The sequence below is a fragment of the Lygodium microphyllum genome, chromosome 21, assembly GCF_053477565.2.
Source record: "Lygodium microphyllum isolate KBCC chromosome 21, Lygodium_microphyllum_v1.1.10, whole genome shotgun sequence".
NCBI lineage: Eukaryota > Viridiplantae > Streptophyta > Polypodiopsida > Schizaeales > Lygodiaceae > Lygodium > Lygodium microphyllum.
Genome location: NC_141155.1, coordinates 80,488,618 through 80,509,776, shown reverse-complemented (window position 1 = coordinate 80,509,776; position 21,159 = coordinate 80,488,618). Strand labels below are relative to the sequence as shown.

The 21,159-nt window shown below is 42.3% G+C and overlaps 1 protein-coding gene across 2 annotated transcripts in view; it reads right to left on the bottom strand.

The window, feature by feature from the left end:
* LOC148018199 (RAF-like serine/threonine-protein kinase 24) overlaps positions 1–20,740 on the bottom strand; it is a 72,728-nt gene extending 51,988 nt beyond the window's left edge. The window contains exons 1-6 of one of the 2 annotated variants that reach the window (XR_015687635.1): positions 20,517–20,740; positions 17,743–20,393; positions 17,559–17,666; positions 17,328–17,480; positions 17,059–17,222; positions 16,839–16,981 (exon numbers count right to left, since the gene is read on the bottom strand). Coding sequence is in view for 1 of the 2 variants with exons in the window: in XM_087661237.1 (XP_087517363.1) it covers positions 16,834–16,981; positions 17,059–17,222; positions 17,328–17,480; positions 17,559–17,666; positions 17,743–20,163 (2,994 nt within the window). In the remaining variant the exon portion in view is untranslated. Of the gene's footprint in view, positions 1–16,833; positions 16,982–17,058; positions 17,223–17,327; positions 17,481–17,558; positions 17,667–17,742; positions 20,394–20,516 lie in introns of both variants that reach the window. The other variant, XM_087661237.1, reaches the window with a different exon arrangement.
* Between the last annotated feature and the right edge of the window lie 419 nt (positions 20,741–21,159).

The following is a 21,159-nucleotide window of genomic DNA, read 5'->3' as shown; positions in this document are numbered from 1 at the left end:
TGAAAAGATAATGTTGCCTTGCTCAAACAGCCATGGAAGCTGTCATCTATAACTTAGGATCACCAAAAAGACTGTTACCCCCTCCTATATGCTATCATCTGCACCAGAAAGACCTTGGACTATTGTCATCTACTCCTGGAGGGCTCCAAACTTTTGTCACTTGCTGCAGGACTGGTCCATGGTGGCTGTAAATCACATTAACAACCCCTCCTTGCTCTCTAACAGCCTTCTTTTCTCTCACAATGGCTAGAATAGAGTTTTACCAGCCCCTAAAAACGTTTTTTCCACTTGCATAGGCAAGTTTTGCCAAATTGTAGCTTTCTAATCTCATTTTCCACCATTATCTAGCTTATTAAATTAGTTTTTAGAATATTAAAATTGAAAATCAATCTAATAATTATTCTAGTACTCAAAAAAGTAATTTCACCAACCAATAATTCAATTGGCAAGACTAATTTGTCTTCCAAGTATCCTTGAGCAGTTATTAGCCCTTAGACCGGCATTAATTAATTAATTAATGCCTAGTCTCTAATGTCGCTACTGACATTAGTGGCTAATAAATTGTTCTAGGCCTAAATCTAACAACGAGTACCACCTAGTACCTATCACGCATAACTTATTACAACTTTTGCCCTTGACACCATTGTCGTGATGCTGTGCGTCCACCATTGCAAACCTGAGGGCGGAGTTTTTCACCAAAAGTTTGAATACATTAGACAGCGTCATTAGGAATTTATTTTCCGTTGTGTGTCTTTTGTTTGCAATTTGAATGACGCACAAGTACATGTAGTTAGGCTAGGCACAATTTCTTCAATGCATTCATAATTTTTTGTGTGGAAGCATCGTTTGAGTGATTGTATTGCATGGATTTTGATTTGCAAATCTCATGAATGATTGGGCACGAAATTCTTTTTCAAAGCTTTTTTTTTAAATACGGCACATTGCAAGAACATATTCATATAAAGAGAATGTCTATTTTGAATATTCCAAGGATGAGTATATCATGCAAGAGAAGAAGGATGAAGGAAATTCAAGATTGGGATAAAGGGACATTTGGAACATCAACTGAAACTTTGACAAGTGACGATATAAAATTTCAAGGGGTGGATTCTTTTGATGGAAACGAAGAACTTGAAACAGATGCTAGGAAAATTTCTGAGCAAGCTGTTCAAGTTTTGGATGGGTTATGCAATGATAAGAACTGATTTCTTTACAGTATGAGAGAAGAAAGAGGGGAAATCAGCCTTTCTTCATCGTTGATCAGCAGTACATGGATAGGGCTTGCTTCTTGTTGCTAAAATGGAAGAAAGAGCTCGAGAAGGAGGTGCTGTAATTAATTTACAGGCTTGCTGTCCTGTAAAACGGCAATGATAGAAGAGGGAATATGGAGGAATTTGATAATGGAGAAGTGGGAGATAATGATGGGGATGGATGAGGCCAGTTTCTGGCTATCTGTGGGTGTTGTACATGAGTTTACAACAAAGAAAAGTGATGCTGAATGAAGAAAAACGAGCTCTTATTTATAGGAGAGGGAAGAGCTAGTACAAAAGGGGAAAGTGGAGTAGCACAAGACAAGTGTCCAGCCACATGTCATGAGATGTGACAAGTGGTGGGACACTTGGAAACTTGTGTGACAGGTGTCTTGACACTTGTCTCTTCTCTATGGCCTATCTTTTTGGGTTGAATACTGTCAAGAATAGAAACAACCAAATTTAGTAAGCACAGTCAGAGTACAGAATTTACTATTTTTAGAATGACATCCCTATTTTTTAGGACTAGCATTTTTAGGCTAATTCGAGGCTCCTAAAATTTAGGGACCTCCTAAAATTTAGGGACCCTCCCAATATGGGTGTCATATGAAAGCTTTTTCCGTGTACATCACAAAAACGGTATTAGAATCTTCATGTGACTTTCCTATGCAAAGAAATGTGCATTTCAAGCTTTCAGTCCACACATGCACATTGTACAAGCATTTCATGATCATGCCATCTTGTTGATTGTAACTGTCTGTTCTGGCGGATCTAGCCCACACTTCAAGGCATCAATCCTTTCTGTGTGCGAGTCTAACCCTGATATGCGTGAGTTCTGGTCACACGCGCCCAATCGGGCCATATAGGTGGAAGTGTGATCTATCTTTTCTCTAACCCACCGCGTGGGTCCACCATAACCTGTGACCACTCTTCAGTGGCCAACTCCAATGCACTTTTCTTTATATCTAATTAGTGCAAAGGAAACAAATTTAATAAATCATTATATAGACAAATTAATGAAAAAGGATACAAATTCTGTTTCTATAGAGTTGTGACATTTGGGGTGGGACGCCTCGGGATAAATCAAAATTTAGGCTGGCCTATTTTTCTCGCCCTATTTTGGGCTTGAGAGGGGGTGTTGTGCTAAGAAATGCGCTTAGTTACCTAAACAGCCCCAAAACATGCTTATTTTAGGCTTATTTTAGCCAAAACCCTAAAACAGGGAGCGGATCGAGAAAGTTAAGTGGGAGAGGATCTAGAATCCTAATTTTCTATAAATTGGCAGCCAGCCCTCCACTCTTTTACAATCTCGTTTTTGCAAGTTTGAGGTGTTACCACCTTGCTGCCCACACACTGGTCACGGAGGACATCTCAGCCCTTGCTGTCCATCATTGTTCCCTACAGCCTGGCACCTGTTTCCAGCCCTCCACACACTGATTGCTGTTGTTTCTGCCTGGCGACTGATTGCTATTCATCTCCACTGCAGTCGTACAGCCTACCACGCCAGCAAACTGCTGCGTTTGTAGGCTCCAGCTGCCGCCCTGACAGTCTTCTCTCTCCTGTCTACAATCCTTGTTTTTCTCTCCTGTAAACTCCGTTTTTAGTCTTTCTTTCTCCTGCAAGCTGTCCTGCTTGCGTTTTCAGTCTTTCTCTCCTGCAGGCTCCGTTTTTAGCCTTTCTCTCCTGCAGGCTCCGTTTTCAGTCTTTCTCTCTCCTGCAGACTCCATTTTTACTCTTTCTTTCTTCTGCAAGCTGTCTTGCCTGTGTTTTTAATCTTTCTCTCTCCTGCAAACTCCGTTTTTAGTTTTTCTCTCTTCTCACTGTTGTCTGCATCAGATCCAGCTTCTCACTGCTGCGTTTACTGGTGTTCAATATCCGGAGGCTGCCTTGCTGCGATTTAGGATCCGTTTGGAGTACGACACACTCTCCAGCTCATTACCCCTGCCCTGATCCTAGAGATACAGGAGTTCGAGGTTCAATATTCATTCACTGCATAGTGTGTTTGCTGCATGAGTATCGTATTATTAGTAGTCATGTCATTTCATTCATTCACTATGTTCATTGTCTCTAAGTTACTCTAACCCTAACCCTAACTGTGTTCTTTTTATCAGTCTGTGCTTTTGTCGTACGGTTTCTGTTTATGTTTCTATGTTACGGTATTTTTCTTTACACCCCTATGTCTACTCACTTGAATGAGTTCCACTTTAATTTCAACCGGCTTATCTCGCAGGGCATCAAGTTTCAAGTTTGAGGATAACATAAAGTCTTTGTTCTTGCTTGTCACATTACTAGAGTCATGGGATACATTTCGTACTGCTATGAGTGCTAATCCTCCTAAAGATGGATTTAAATGTAATGTTATAGAGAGTACTTTACTTACAGAAGAAGTAAACAAGAAGAATATTGATATAGCCCACACTTCTTATGCACTTATAGTTAGAGGTAGAAATGGTGAAAATGGCAATAATAACTATGGTAGAGACTCACAACCCAAAGGGGTGAGTCTTGGTCTCGTGGGTAATTCCATAGTAAATCTCACAATCGTATGCTCTCTTTGACATTTCATTATTGTGGGTAGCAAGGTCACATTAGGCTACACAATGATAAACCAATGAGAAAGACAAGGGAAGAGTACAGGAAAATGCCTAAGGCAATCACTATTTCCGTGCATCTCATTTATAAATCCCCCATGCATTGCTCTTGACGGTATAGTTACAAAGGAGGCATGGTTTGGTAAACCTTCCTCATATACACATTTGTGAGTCTTTGGATGTAAGGCTTTTTGCCACCATATTCCCAAAGATGAGCACAATAAGTTGGATCCGAAGTCCATCAAATGCATCTTTCTTGGATATGGTAATGCAGGTGAGATGGACTATCATCTTTGGGATCTGCAGGCTCTGAAGGTTATCTACAGCCATGATGTTATTTTCCATGAGAAAAAGACCCATATAAGACCAAAGCAAGTGATTGAGGTATATAGGGTGATCTTTCGTAAGGAGCCTTCTATTATAGTACAACTAACCCCAATGAGATAGCTTGCTATAATTGCTAATGATGTAGTAGCCTAGGATCCACCTATTATGCAAGATCATGATGTTGGACAAAGAGAACAGACCCCACATAACCCACAACTAGTTTTAAGACGCTCCACTAAAGCTTCACGTTCTCCTAATCACTATAAATCCTCCATGAATTATGTCATGGTGATAGACTTTACTAGGCTACTAACCTATGTGGACTGATTCTCATTCTTGGGAGAGAGTTATGCAATCTGAATTTGATTTGTTGTAGAAGAACCATACATGGGACTTAGTTTCATTGCCTTATGGAAAGCATGTATTGCCATGTAAGTGGGTGTACAAGTTGAAGAGTACCCTTAGTCACCCTTCAACATATAAAGCTAGATTGGTTGCTAAGGGTTTTAAATAGGCAAAAGGAGTTGACTTTGATGAGATCTTCTCTCCTATGGTCAAGATGACTACTCTACGCTTGGTCTTGACCTTGGTTCCTCAGTTAGACTTGGATCTTTATCAAATGGATGTTAAGAAGGCTTTCTTATATAGGGACCTGCATGAAGATATTTATATGTAACAACCTAAGGGGTTTGTGGAAAAAGAAAGGGAACACCTAGTATACAAATTGAAACTTTTTATTCCACTGCTGTGGTGCTTGCTTCAGCCCACACAGGCTACGTTTTAGTTTACACACCATCAGCTTTTTTCCAGAAACTACAGAGCCCTCGGGCTGTTTCATATAGATTTCCTCATCAATATCACCATGCAAGAAAGCTATTTTTACATCCATTTGATACAGCTCTAAGTCCAATATAGCAATGAGAGCAAAAAGCACACGTAGGGTGGTCATCTTCACAACAGGTGAGAAGACCTCTTGGAAGTCAATCCCTTCCTTCTGTGCATACCCTTTGGCAACCAGTCTTGCCTTGTACTTGGGTTTTCCATCAAGTGTCTTTACTTTGTACACCCATTTGTTCGGAAGAGGCTTCCTTCCCTTGGGCAATGACAGAAGATCCCGAGTATCATTTGCATATAGAGATTTAATCTCTTCCTGCATAGCTAGCTCCCACTTACTGCTGAATTCGCATGACTTGGCCTCTTTATATGTAAAAGGCTCGCCCTTATCTGCAAGCATCACATAATGCAAGGAGGGGTTAAACCTATGTGGTTCCCTTCTTACTTATGTAGACCTGCGTACCCAATGATCAACATTTTCAAGAATTGGGTCTACATCTGGAGGTATATTATTTTCAGCATGCTGTTCATGCTGTACAACACCTTCATTTTCATTATCAGCACCTGCATTTTCATAATCAGCAAGTCTATCTTGCTGTCCATGACCTCCTTGTGCTCCTATTTGCTGTCCATCATCATCTGGCTCAAAAATAACCGGTTGATCATCAGTTTCAGCCTGTGGTACAGCACCATGAGGCTCGTTTTCTGAAGTAATAGGTGGCTGCAGACTCTGAAATTTGATCTTTCTCATATCTTCATTTGAGGCTAAAGTACCTTTCAGCAATTTTGCCTCATTAAACACAACATTACAGCTGCGAATAATTTTCTTGGACTGAGGTAACGACACTCTGTAGCCAAATTCACCCTCATCACCATAGCCCATGAAAACGCCTTTGGTGGATTTTGAGTCAAGTTTGTTCCTCAGCTCATCTCTAACATGCACAAAAGCATCACAGCCAAATATGCGTAAATGGTCATATGAGGCCGATTTGCCAGACCAAACCTCCTCAGGGATGTTATTATTCAAGGATCTGTTTGGAGAGGGGTTGCAAATGTGAACCGCGATTTTGAGTGCGTCTCCCCAAAATTCATGAGGGAGATTAGCAACGGACAGCATGCACCGCACTCTTTCACATAAAGTCCTATTATATCTTTCAGCCACCCCATTTGAAGAAAGGCTATAAGGGGCTATAAGCTCCCTCTTAATTCTATGCAAGTCACAAAAGGACTTGAATTCAGTAGAAGTGAACTCACCCCCCTATTAGTTCTCAAGCATTTCAGCTTTCTACCTGTCTAAGTGGTCACAAATGCATGAAAAGTTTTAAAAACAGCAAACACTTCACTTTTCTTTTTCAACAGGTATACCTAAATCTTTTTGGAACAATCATCAATAAAGGAGATAAAAATGCAGCACCACCCAACGATTTTACGGGCATACTACATACATCAAAATGCACAAAGTCCAAGACATTGGACTTATGAGAGACACTAAAGTAAAAGGAAATTTTTATTTGCTTTCCAAACTGACACTCATTACAAAAGTCAAGTTTAGAGCCTTTTCCATTAACCCTCTTCAGAGAGGTAAGGACATCAAGTCCTTTTTGGCTCATATGGCCTGATCTCATATGCCATAACTCCAAGTGGCTGCAAATTTCAGAGCTGCAAGAAACTTGCCATTCAAGGCTTTACAGTGCAAACAATACAAAGTGCCCTTCTTGGTTCCTTTTGCAATGAGCATGGAACCCTTTTTCACTTTCCACAAACCACCACCAAACAGTGTAGTGTAACCATGCAAATCAATCTAACCAAAAGGATAGTATACTCTTTTTAATGCCAGGCACATATCTGACATCTTTCAACACAAGCTCTTGCCCATTGTCTAAAGACAAGTGTACAGTGCCAATCCCATCAATGCTACAAGCATGGTTATTTCCAAGATGCACCTTTCCATAACTACCTGCATTGAACATAGTAAAACACTCCAAGCAAGGAGTTACATGGAAAGAGGCACTAGATTCTATAATCCAAGTCTAAGTGACACCATTATCAACTAACAAAAGTGCATCAATCACATCAGCCTTGGTAATATGCATATCTTGCATGTGGCATACAAGGGCATCATAATCAACTGTGCATAATACATCAGCCTCTATATCTAAAAGCTCCTCTATGACCACATTAGAGGCCACATTGGCCTTTTCTTTGCCTTTGGCTGCCTCAGATGCATCTATCTTATCCTCCTTTTTATCTCCTACATTATTCTTTCTCTCTTGTTCCTTCTTGTAATACCTACAATCAGGTTTCTTGTGGCCCTTCTGACTACAGTGATAGCACGTAATGTTACTCTTTTCCTTTCCTTTGCTCTTGCTCTTGTTTCTTTCTCCTGCATTTACATTTTTCTTTTCAGCCCTGCCTCTTACATTATAAGCTGAGTTGATGCCTTCTCCACTAGACATACGTCTAATTTCTTCATTCAAGATTGACCCCCTCACCCCATCATATGAGAGATTGGGGTTATTGTTGAGAGAAAAACCACCAACGTCTCCCAAGAGTCAGGCAACGTCATGATAAAAAAAAATTGCCCTCAACTTATCATCAAAGTCCAAATTTGCATCTTTGAGCTGATTTAAAATCCATGTAAATACACTCAAGTGCTCTACTGCAGGCTTTGACTCATCCAATCGCATATTCACCAACTTATGCATTAAATGCACCTAATTAACAGGTGTGGTGATCTCATAGGTAGTTTTCAGCTTCTCCCATATTGCATAACATGTATCTAAACCCTTAATGTCAATCAAGATGTCATCAGTGACACCCATCTTAATGTAAGCCACAGCCTTTTTGTTTACTCTGGCCCAATCTACATCAGACATTAGTGCGGGTTTATCTTCCTGCAAAGCATCCTCGCAATCCTTTAGGAACAAAATGCCTTGCATATGGTCTTTCCAAGGGTCAAAGCCATAACCATCAAACTGTTTGATTTCCATCCTCTTTCCATCAAACTCTTGATGTCTAAACTGGAATAAGTTGCAACCATTTTATCACGAACACAAGAGTAAATGCCCCTGAAATGCAAAAGCACAAGCTGAACCAGCAAACACCCTGCTATTCTTCCTCACCACAAATAAGTCTCTACTGTTTGTACATAAACAAGTCACCACACGGGCAAAAAATGCAGAAATTTACTAAATTCTAACCCCCAAAATTTCAGGTCTAAAATTGCATAAGTGTCAGCCAATCTGACCTAGCTGAGCAAAATTTTACCAATACATGAAAAGCCCCAATTTGTTCCAGGTCCAATGTCAAGAAATTTTACTCGAACGAGCAAAATTCTGACAAATTTGACAAAATTCCCAATTTGATTGAGGTCATTCTGACACAAATGTCACTGCCAGGCACAAACGGAATCAAATTTGGAAAAAGCCTCAAATTTCAGGGCCAAATTTGCACAAATCTATGACATGTGCTTCCACGTGTGAACCCCCCATCAAGGAAAAAGAAAAAAGTGAAATTAAGAAAGTTTTGACTTCCTTTGAAAAAAAAAAACAATAATTGACGAGGCAGGGGGAGGGGAGACCCGGTTGACTCGCCAGCGCATTGCGTCGCCCGCTTGTTGGCGACCCACTGACGTGCGCCTGCTACTTGTTGGCCCACTGGATCCGCTGATGTTGTGCACCTGCTGCCCATCGCATTCCTGCAACGTCGCCTGCCCATGACCAGTCGTGGCGCCTACTTGTCGCCACACACCTGCTACCCGCCTGTTGGATGTTGTCGCTTGGTGCAAACTAGTAATGCTAGTCAGCACCGTGGTCGCCAGTCTGGTCATGAACTCTAGCCGACTCCCTGCATGCTCGACGATCTTGTACTGCAGGCTCTAATACCAGTTGTTGTAGCCCAACTGTACTGTACAGAAGTTCAAGGAGGAGTGAGTGTGAGTGTGACGGTTGAAGTGAGAGAGAGCAGAGTGAAAGTACTATTCGATATGAGTGTACCAACAACGTGTTGGTACACAAAGGGCACGTAAGGGTGCATTCACATGTATAGCTAAATAATGTGCGTGTACTTTACACAGAGGTCAAACAAGTCTTTATTCCAACAACTACTTGGACTCCCTTGGTAAGATAACCATTGCCTTTTTAGTCTTAGTAGGCTACTGGGCAACCACCATGCACCTTGTTCGATGCCCAGGCTGCTTTGGGATGGAACGCCTTGGGAAAAATGGGTTTGTCTTTCTTTCTCACCCTGTTTTGGGCCTGAGAGAGGGTGTTGAGCTTAAAAATGCATTCCATGCTGATAGCCACTTAAACAGCCCCAAAACAAGCTTAATTTAATGAAACCCTAAAACGGGAAGTGATTCGAGAGAGTTCAGTGAAACCCTAATTTAGGAGGGTCCATCCTCATCTATAAATAAACAAGCTGCCCCCATTCAGTTTCAATCCCTTTTGCGCAGGTTTCTCATCCTTGAGTGCAGATTTCAGTCATCAATCTACACACACGTGGTTGTCCAACCCCATCGACTGCTGCCACTTCATCTGCTAGTGCTCTAGAGCCTAGCATCCCCTACTACAGCTGCCATGTTGAGATGGCAAGCTCAACACATGTGGACATGGATGATGGACCGCCTGGTTAGATGGGTCCACACGTCTACACTTAGCACGTCGGTGGTCATTATGACTCTCACATGGCCACTGACTCATTACTTATTATATTCAGGTTGTTACACCTATTTACAGCTGGCATAGTTATAGCGCCAGTCGACTAGTGTAGTCGGTTATGCATTGTTTGACTTAGTAGGCCACTTTCCTTTTATGTTGTATCTTATCTATACTTTGTGTACATTGTAAAGAGTGTGGAAGAAGAAGAAGAAATCAGCAAGAAAACGTTTTTGGCCTCCATCTCTCTTCTTGTCTCTTGAGTGAGCTTCTCCTTGTGCATTCTGTGCGTGTTCGGCGCAGCATCTTGAGCAACCCCCTCCACCACGCGATTCTTGACATGGTATCAGAGCCGCGCCATTGAGAGAGGCTGATTTCGAAGGCTGGAGTGAAGGAGAAGAAGCAAGGTTCGAGCAAGCAAGCTACGGGTAAGAATCTCTCCCATTCTTCCACTTCTTCTCTTGGATAGTGCCTGTGGAGGCACCGAAAGCAGGGAAGAGCAAAAATCTCCGATTGCAGTGAGATTTGGTGTGCGCGAAGAGCGCTGTGTATTCTGCAAATAAGCCCTTTAAGGCTGTCTGGTGTATTGCTGTGCACTACAGGTCAAGGGTTGCAGAAGATTTACTTGCTGTTTGGTATTAATTTTGTGATAATGGCAGAGAACAGTGGAAGCCCCATCATTGAGAAGCTCGACAAGAACAACTACCCATCATGGAAGTTTCGTGTCACGAATTTCCTTATTGGAAAAGGCCTCTACGAGTTCGTTTCAGGTGAAGAAAAGGAGCCGGAGATGAGTGATCCTCCAACTGCAGAAGAGACAAAGGCACGGAAAGAATGGAATGCAAAGGATAAAAAGGTCATGTATTGGTTGTCTGCAGTAATTGACAATAATATGCTGGGACACATTAGAAATGCAGAGAATTCATATGCAGCTTGGACCATACTTGAAAGTATGTTTTCTGTAAATACAAAGGCACGAAAGATTCAACTCAAGCAAGAGTTGAATACATTAAAGAAAGGGAATATGTCTATCAATGAGTATGCACTGAAGGTAAGAAGCATTGCAGATGCATTGGCAGCGATTGATGCAATGCCCGATGATGATGATTTGGTGTCGTCTACCTTGGGTGGACTTAACAATGAAAAGGCTTGGAAGTCTTTTGTAACTTCTGTATATGTTAGAAAGCCATTTCCAGATTTCGATGAGTTGGTCTCTCTAATGATCACTGAAGAAATCAACATGCAGAGTGAGACATCTGAAAGAAGTGGTGAACAGGTCCAGGCTTTCTACTCCAGTTCTGGAAGGGGACGTGGCAGGTTCTCTTCAAGAGGCCGTGGTACAGGCCGTGGTAGTGACAACCAGCAAAACAGATTGAATCAGCAATTTGGCGATATGCAGGTTTCAGGAGGTCGTGGTAACTTTAGAGGCAGGGGGAGCTTTAGAGGAAGAGGTGGATGGCAGAACAGAGGTTCTAACAACTCTGGTATTGTGTGCCACTACTGTGGCAAAACAGGTCATATTGCAGCCCAATGTTATGCTAAGAGAGATGATATCCGCAGTGGTAAGTTGCAGCAAGGAAACTATGCATCATCTTCACGACAGAATGAAGACAAAAATGAACGTTTGTTCGTTATGCAGCATATGTTGAATGCTGTTACAGAAAAGGGAACACATGAAGATGTTTGGTATGTTGATTCAGGTGCATCCAATCATATGACCAGCCATGCAGAATGGTTTGGAGAGATGCAGGATTTGCAGAATGCAGGTTATGTGCAGACGGGTGATGACTCATGCCACCCAATTTCACACATTGGAAAAGTTCCCTTGTCCTTGCATGATGGTAAGACAAAGAGTCTTTCAGATGTATTACATGTGCCATCTATTACAAAGAACTTGGTGTCAGTCGGTCAAATGGTAGAGCAAGGGCTGCAAGTCAGATTTAATGCAAAGGGCTGCTTTGTAGAAGACTTCAATGACAAGTGCAGATTGGTAGCAAAGGGAAGTAGAGTTGGACGTATGTTCACTCTAGATGCTGGAATTCCTACTATGAATGCTGCTATGTATGCCAAAGGAAAAGGTGTTGTTGCAGACATTGAAATTTGGCACAAACGCATTGGACATGCAAATGTACAAAGGCTGAAATTAATGCAGTCCAAAGGGTTGGTCACAGGTTTGCCTACATTTAAAGTTGCAGAATTTCAGAAGGTATGTGAAGCATGTCAGTTTGGTAAGCAGGCAAGACAACCCTTTTCACATGACAGAGATGTAAGCAGGAATATCCTTGATGTTGTGCATACAGACATTTGGGGGCCTACACAAAATGTATCTCTTGGAGGTAGTTCATACTTTGTCACATTCATTGATGATTGTTCTAGAAAGCTGTGGGTATATTTTATGAAGGAAAAGAGTGAAGCTTTTGAGCACTTTAGAACTTTCAAGGCTGCAGTTGAAAGAGAAACAGGCTTGAAAGTAAAGTGCTTGAGGTCAGATGGAGGGGGAGAGTACCTCTCCAATGAGTTCAGTGATTTTCTGAGGTCTCATGGGATAAAGAGACAGTTCACATGCATGTATACCCCACAGCAAAATGGGGTTGCAGAAAGGAAAAATAGGCATATTGCAGAAGTTGCACGCGCCTTGATGGCTGAAAAGAATATGCCTAAGCATTTTTGGTCTGAGGCTGTTCATACTGCTGTTTATATTATGAATAGAACTCCCACAGCTGCAGTTCATGGTATGACCCCCGAAGAATGTTTTACAGGTAAGAAGCCTGATGTTTCACACTTGAAAGTATTTGGCTGCATTGCGTATGTTCATGTGCCAGATGAGTTGCGGAAGAAACAGGATCCAAAGGCTGAAAAGTGTGTCTTTATTGGATACTCTTTAGAGCAGAAAGGGTATCGTTGTTACAACCCTGTCACATGCAAGTTCAGAGTGAGCAGGGATGTCATCTTTGATGAAATGAGCAGTTGGTATGCATCTAGTGGTGATGCATTGGATGATGATGATGATCATGACACTCATGTGCAGGCTGAAAAGCAAGAATCACGAACTCTTAGTGGACCAGAGACATCATCTGGTAGTCCTTGGTCTGGGAGACTAAGGAGTACCTCTACATCTTCGGGTGCATCTAGTAGCACTACAGGTAAAGACAAAGGAAAGAATAAAGTGTCAGAAGGCATTGATGCAGTTCTTGATGGAGACTCCAGTGGCTCAGAGAGCTTGGATGATGAGCTTGGCATTCCTTCAGTGAGGACTCCAGGTGTGCAGAGAGCACACGTTAATGCAAAGACTCCATTGAGTGATCCAGTGGTACGCAGGTCTAGCAGGGTGAGATACCCTGTTAAAAGATTTGGTTTTGAAGGTTATGCAGCTCACCATTATGCTTATATGGTGAAACTAGTTGAGGATGTTGAGCCCACATGTTTTGAGGAGGCTGTTGGTCATGCTCATTGGGATGCAGCAATGGATGAGGAGATGGCTGCATTAGAGGCCAATAAGACTTGGGATCTAGTATCATTGCCGAAGGGAAAGAAAGCTATTGGATGTAAGTGGGTTTATAAGATTAAGCACAATGCAGATGGTTCTATTAGCAGGTACAAAGCTAGGCTGGTTGCAAAAGGCTATGCTCAGACATATGGCATAGATTATGATGAAACCTTCAGTCCAGTTGCTAGGATGACAACTGTCAGATGTGTGATTGCTTTGGCAGCAGCCAAAGGTTGGAGGTTGCAGCAAATGGATGTAAAGAATGCCTTCTTGCATGGTGATTTGCAGGAAGAAGTGTATATGGATCAGCCAGCAGGTTATGAAGATTTAGAGCATCACACGTATGTGTGCGGGTTGAAGAAGGCACTCTATGGGCTCAAGCAAGCACCTAGAGCATGGTCTGACAAGATCAGAGAGTATCTTGTTAATATTGGCTTTTATGTTTCTGATGCTGATCACTCACTTTATGTGAGAAAGGGAGATGCAGGTTTGGTCATCATAGTCATCTATGTGGATGACTTGATTATTACAGGTGATAGTGATAGTGGGATTGCTGAAGTCAAGGGTTGTTTAAAGATGAAGTTTGAGATGAAGGATTTAGGTGAACTAAGGTACTTCCTTGGCATTGAGGTGATCAGATGTGATGATGGTATATGGTTGTCCCAAAGACAATATGGCTTGGATATGTTATCCAAGTATGGTATGACTGCATGCAAACCACTTTCAGTCCCGTTGGAGCAGAATGTAAAGCTGAGTGCTGATGTTGGGGATGAGATAGAAGACCCTACTATGTTCAGGAGGATAGTGGGGAGTTTGATCTACATGACCATTACAAGGCTAGACTTGAGCTATGCTGTTGGTCTTATGAGTCAGTTTATGCAAGTACCTAGAAAGCCACATTTGGATGCAGTCAGACGCATATTGAGATATGTGAAGTCCACATTACATTATGGGCTTTTCTATGAGGCAGGTACAGACGTACAGGTGTTTGGATACACAGATGCAGATTGGGCTGGTAGTATGTCTGACAGACGATCTACCAGCGGATACATGTTCTCTCTTGGTAGTGCAGCAGTTGCTTGGAGCAGCAAAAAGCAATCTACAGTTGCTTTGTCGAGTACAGAGGCTGAGTATAGAGGTGCTGCTGTTGCAGCATGTGAGGTAGTATGGCTGCAAAAGTTACTGGCTGATTTGGATGTGCAGGTGGAAGGTCCAGTTGTCATTTATTGTGACAACATGAGCAGTATACAGTTGGCTAGGAACCCTGTGTTCCATGCCAGGACAAAACATATTGAGGTACACTACCACTTTGTGAGAGAGAAGGTACTAGCAGGTGAGATTGACTTGGTGTATGTCAGCACACAGGATCAGATAGCTGATATCTTCACGAAGGCAGTGGGTACAGAGAAGCTTCAAAAGTTTCGAAGCTTACTTGGAGTTGCAGAGATGCAGTTGAGCTTGAGGGGGAGTGTTGAGATGGCAAGCTCAACACATGTGGACATGGATGATGGACCGCCTGGTTAGATGGGTCCACACGTCTACACTTAGCACGTCGGTGGTCATTATGACTCTCACATGGCCACTGACTCATTACTTATTATATTCAGGTTGTTACACCTATTTACAGCTGGCATAGTTATAGCGCCAGTCGACTAGTGTAGTCGGTTATGTATTGTTTGACTTAGTAGGCCACTTTCCTTTTATGTTGTATCTTATCTATACTTTGTGTACATTGTAAAGAGTGTGGAAGAAGAAGAAGAAATCAGCAAGAAAACGTTTTTGGCCTCCAATCTCTCTTCTTGTCTCTTGAGTGAGCTTCTCCTTGTGCATTCTGTGTGTGTTCGGCGCAGCATCTTGAGCAACCCCCTCCACCACGCGATTCTTGACATGCCACCCACTGTGAGACTCTCTTCCCGACTCTGCGTTTCTCATCCATCAGCCATCGCCAATATCTTCATCACCTCCAGCTGCTTGCGTTGGTATCTCTTGCTCTAGGCGACAGGTGCTAGTGGTTCTCACCTTGGCAACATCTTTAGCTTGCGTTTAAAGTCACCTAAGAACCACCTTCCATCTTCCACACCCTCTCCTCCTTGAGTTTGGTACTCCTGGCTCTTTTGACTCTTGCATTTACAGTATCCTCTTCATCCTACACTCTAACTGGCAATCACAAACTTGGGATCTGTCTCTAGTGGATCATGGATGTCACTCTCCGACACTCTGCTCTGCCCTTGGGCACACTATATATTCTTACATTCATTTACATCATTCATTCACTTCACAGTTGCGTTCTTTCTCTCCCTTCTTCTGTTTGTGTTTGAGTTTCTATATTTGAGTTTTGAGTTTTGTGTTTAGGGTTTGAGTTTTGCTTCCTGTGTCTGTGTTTGTCTCCTTGCGCTTCTGTCGTGATCGTACACTCTCCGTTTCCTTAGTACAAACCCTCGCAATGACTCCACAGTCTTCTTCATAGGTGCTATTATCCAGGGATATTATCCGCATATCACAGTTTCATATTGTATGGTTCATTGCTTGAATAACCTACTAAAGGATATTGGTAACCTATCATGGATTGCACTTGTCATATAGCAAGGAGCTCAAATGGTTAGCTTTGTTTTGAAACACCAGTTTCTTCACCATCAATTCTCTTTGCGGTAGAAGAATACACTTTTAAAATACTCTAATACCAGATTTGCCTTTAACTTCTTGATGCTAGGCAGACAAAGAGAATACAATGGCTAGGCAGATAAAGAGAATGCGATAGTGCCTTGAGGCAATTATTTATTAGTGATGAGTTCACCTCTTCAGCATTAGCAAATATCCCTACAGGTATCTTATGCGGAAAGCAAATAACTTCACTTTTTGGGATGATGTAAAGCAGAGAGATGCTATTGTATCACCTATTCTGCATTTATTGAGGGTTATGGATGCTATGCAACCTTGCATTGGCAAGGTATATGAGGCTATGGATAGGCTCAATGAAAAGCTACAGGAGTTAGCACCAAATGATGAGGCATACAAGGAGATACGCCATTTAGTTATGACGAGGTGAAACTCCTATATTGGAGACTTATATTGTCTCGTCTAGTGCCTAATCATGGCAGTAGACGAAAGATCAAAGACCAGCTTTCATGTTATAGGACCTTTCCATGTTCTTTTGGTTATGGGAATGCACAGGAGGATCGTTGTAAGATTGGGGCAGCTTTGTGGTGGAAAGACTATGGTTATGGTTCCGATGGTTCGAAGTTACAGCAGCTAGCCATCTGTATTTTGAGTCAATCAGTTAGCTCCTCTTGTTTGGAGCAATTATGGAGTACATACGCTTACATTGCTTCAAAGAAGAGGAACCGTCTTGGTGTGGAGACAATGCTATCCCTCGATGATGCATCAAAAATAAATAATGTCAAATCTGAGTATTGTCAATCCCACAAGCTTTCTTCGCCTCAATGAAGAATGAGGATCCTTAGCTCTTGGAGCACATCTCCTCTAGTGCCATGTCTAGAGACCAAGGGTACGCTTTGATACCATATTGAGAAATGGTAGGGTTTGTAGGGAGAAACATGGTGTTTATGGCAAACATTGAGACAAAGAAACTTAAAAACTTGGAAGAAGAAGATGAATGAAGAATGATAAACACTGAAATGTGCTGATACAAAAGAAACAACACCAAATAGGGAAAATAGGCTTAAAGCCACCTTACAGATAGGTCGTTGTGTGTCCCTTAAGTTGACTAGAAGATTTTCACATTTCAAATCAAAGTGGACCACGTTTTTGCTATGCAGGTACTCCATACCAAAGGCTGCATCCATGGCTATGAGCAATCGCTTGCGGCGGTCTAAAGTCCTGCATATCATGGTCATATACCAAACCTGAGAATAAGAGGAAAACTTTTGTACACGCTTATGTATTGCAATCTGTACCTGTCTTTTTTTGCCAAAACCTGCTTCAATGAACCGTTAACCATGTACTCTGCTACAGTTGCTAATGTGCCTCCTGGTCCATCTGGTACAACCCCATAAAATGCTACTACATTGGGATGATGTAGTTGTCCAAGAATGCATGCTTCTCGCCAAAAATCAGCTATCTGCATTTGTGGAAGTGCAATAAGGTAGTGAAAAAAATCAAAATTTAGTGCAGACAGAACAAAAGTGGACTTATAGAAAGTAGAAGCAGGCTGAAAGATCTGCACCAAACGTTCTCGCTCAGACTGTCTCCCAGTGAAACAGCTTGCTTTGATTCTCTTGATTGCAACATCAGTTCCTCTCCATTTGCCATGATACACTGTGCCAAAAGTACCTGAGCCCAGCTCCCGAAGTTCTTCAAGATCAATGTTTCTGATTATCTGTCACCTCAAAAATATCACTTCTTAGTCAAGACACTAGTTAAAATGACTATGAGCTTGTTTAACATGCTTGCTTGCCTGTAAACCTCGAGCTTTGGCTTCTTCTTCAGCATTAACTATAGCACTGACAGAATGATCTGAGATAGAATCAAAACCATCGGAATCTTCGGGCTCATGTTTGGTGTCCTGCAGCAAATGTTCACGTATATCAAACTAAAACAAGCAATCAATATGTATGGACGAATCTTGTATTGTTTTTTACCTGAAATTTAACTGCTTTCTCCAACATGGGCCCTCTTTCTTGAGTGATATGCTGCATCTGAGTATGTTTCCAGTGCCCAGCTTCAGCTAATGATGCTTCCCAAGCGGAAAGTGATGATGCTGGAGCTGAATAAAGTTCGACTGTATCCAAATTCCCTTGATTTTCTATTTCAATTGAGGCTTCTAAGTGAGCTAGTGTACTTTCCTGATGCCTTGATTGGGAAAAAATTGCTTCCAAATTTGTTGAGTTCTGCACAGCATCAAAACTCATACTACCTGAAATTTCGTACCTGCCTATTGAGGGCTCCAAAAGACTGCTCATGACAAGTGGCTCTGCTCCATCTTCTGCATTCAATTCACCTCCTAAGTGATCCATGTTCGAGTTGTCCACTGGAAGAGAGTGTGTCAGCCGCGATGGTCTCAACAAGTTTGGAACCATGTCCAATGTGGAGATATAGTCCATGGCAGAAGAACTTGGATCCAATTTACGACCCACAATCTTGTCAGCTGCATGCTTGTCTTGTGTTGTTGAACAAATGGGATCCTCTTGCAAAGACAGGCCTTCAAACTCAGGAATTGGCATCTCACTTGTGACTGTTGGACACACTATAATAGGGTGGCCATCAACGTAACCTTCTGATGCATTTGTTGATTCCTCCTGAAGATGATCAGAATTCACATCTTGCATGCTACTTTTTGAAGTACAGGAAGGCTGTGTCTCAGACCACAAACCTTCAATGGGGCATTCACCATCAAATCTACACTGATTCTTTGTATCTTTTAATTTTGGGTTACTCTTCAGCCCTTTAAGTGCAACTACATGTTCTCCAGTGTCTTCTTGCAATGATGAGAAAGTTCCATAACAGGTTTGAAAAACAGAATCAGACGTTTCAGCAGAAACAGGGGCTGGAATAAGCAGAGGCACATCACTCTGAAGTTCCCCTCTGTGCTTATCTGATGCCTTCATAGACTCCAGGTCTGGAAGTGGTACATTGTAAGCTTGGTGCACCTTTGCTTGCTGAGACAATAAGTTTCTCTTCTCCAGAATTTCTATGTTCCCATTGGGAGCTCCAAATGTTCCAGAATTCCTTTTTGAAACAGATGTAAAAGGTAATTCAGGAAGCGTTTGAAGCTCATGTGACACAGGTGGTTCTGTGGGTAAAGTCCTTTGTATGGATTCTATGTGCTCAAAAGGTGTATTTTTCTGGGCCAAGAAAGACCAAGGATTGTAGAAAGCTGGCGTTGCAAGGTGTTGCTGGTTTTCCAAATCTCCATGCTTGTGAAAGATCTGCTGCTGTGTATGCCAACCTTCCAAAGGAGGCTGCTGGGTACTCTGATTTACCATAAACCCATCAGACAGTATATCCAATATATGTTCATCAGTTTGAAGTTCCTTCTGTAATGATGCACCAGTCAATGATGAAAAATGTTCATCCCACCAGTTCAACTTCTCAGCAGATTCAAGTCCATCGACCGTATCTGAATTTTGACTGTATGAAAGCAAATCAGTTCTGAAACCCTGCCCAGTATGAAATGGCAATAAACCCTCTTGTTCCTGCATTTGAGGATTTGAATCCCAGTGAAAATGACTGTCCTGCTGATGAACTTCCTGTTCAGGTGAAGTTCCTGGGACATCACCAGGGATCAGTCCGATTAAGTCTTCTTTGCTGAATGGTACATCATGAACATTTCTTGTTGTTGTGCTTTGGTTTGGCAAAAGATCAAATGGGAGTAGGGTTTCCTTATTTTGCTCATGTGACACTAAGGGAACTGGATCTGATACATAGTCTGGTGTGAGATCATCCAGCAGGGAAATGTTACATGCAGTTGTTGGTAAAACACCAGATTGTTGATCTTTCAAAATATCTTGCATTTGATATATATCTGGCCAAGCATCAGCATCAAACCCTGATGAACTTCTTAGAGGGTGTGAAAGTGAAACTGCAGGGTTATCTGGGTTCCTTGAAGGTGTCTCCATTGGCATTGCATTCACAGCATTAACATATAATTGTTGTGAAGTTTCAGGATCAGCTATTTTAGTTTGATCAACATCAAGCTCAGATGAAGAGAAGACAAAAACTCTCAACTTCTGTGATCCGTCACTGGCTTCCAGCCTATCACACTCTTCCAGCATATTCTCAAGGTCTTCATCACACAATACCGTTACTAGGGCATCAAGGTCTTCATCTGGCAGTTGATATCTCAAAACAAGGTTAGACCCATACAAGTCCAGCATTTTCTGAACAAACCCAGAATAACGAGTGAGGCGTGAGATGGAGATCATCCGGGTTTCACCCCCCACATAGCGAAGTTTATTGTCTGACGGCCTTGGTAAAATCTTCCCTGCATGACTGATCATAAGTTTGACCTTTCTACTGCGGGCATGCTGAGAAACAGCTGGTGTATTGGAAGGCAGTGGCATGGGCCCTGCTTCAGCAGCAGATTGACAATGGAACTTCAAGCAATGATCAGTGAAATGCCGTTCGCATAGATACGAATATGCAACCCTGATAGCTATCCCCGAAATATGTTTGCTGTTGCACCAGCTTGCATGATGGAATTGTGTGGACTTTCGCAGGAGCACAAAGTCTTTACTTGCTGAATCTCAGATAAGCTAGCATTTTGAATCTGTGTGTGATAGATGCACAGTACCTGATATAACTTGTGAACAGACTGAATTTGATGTATAGGAGGGATAGGACGTATGTAGGTACACTATTGCTAGCTGTGAATACAACTGTTGCTAATTTAGCAAGGCAGGAGATAGATAAGGACCTGCTTTATGAGCTCGAGACAGAAAGTAGAATCACTGTGTGGCGATGGATGGGACGTCGATGGCGGCCTGCCCGTGGTGCGATGAGGTTCTGTGGAAGCTAAGCCTTGGGGCCGTCGAGCGATGTTGCGATTCTTTTTGCGATCGCAGAGGAAGAAAAAGGGGGCATCTTATTGCTGTTATTGAATCGACTGGTAATGAAGAAGAAGATGGTGATTACGCTTGTGATTATGACATAATGACAGGAAAGGCTCTCATACCAGCTGGGTTGACGCCCCCTCGTCACCCTCCACGTCGGCCGGCCCCAGAGACAGCACACGACAAAAAGTGGGTTGCAGCCACGCTGGCCTGCCATGTCATCCGTGCTTGCTGAGGTGCGTTCACTCTGTGCTGCACATGTACTTTCTTCGTTCACTTGTTAGGGCCGGTCCAAACCCCGGGGTCGGAAGCGAAAACAACATGTTGCCATCGTGCATGCGTCCATTTCCAATTAGCATTGCCCTTTAGGGCATATGCTTATACAATGGTGCAGTGACAAGGTGGTAAAGGTCCCAAAAAAATTACCCACAGTTAACTTCCATTAAGTGTTAGAAGAATGGGAGAGAGATAGGGGCAACAGTGAGCTTACTACTCTCATTGTTCTTC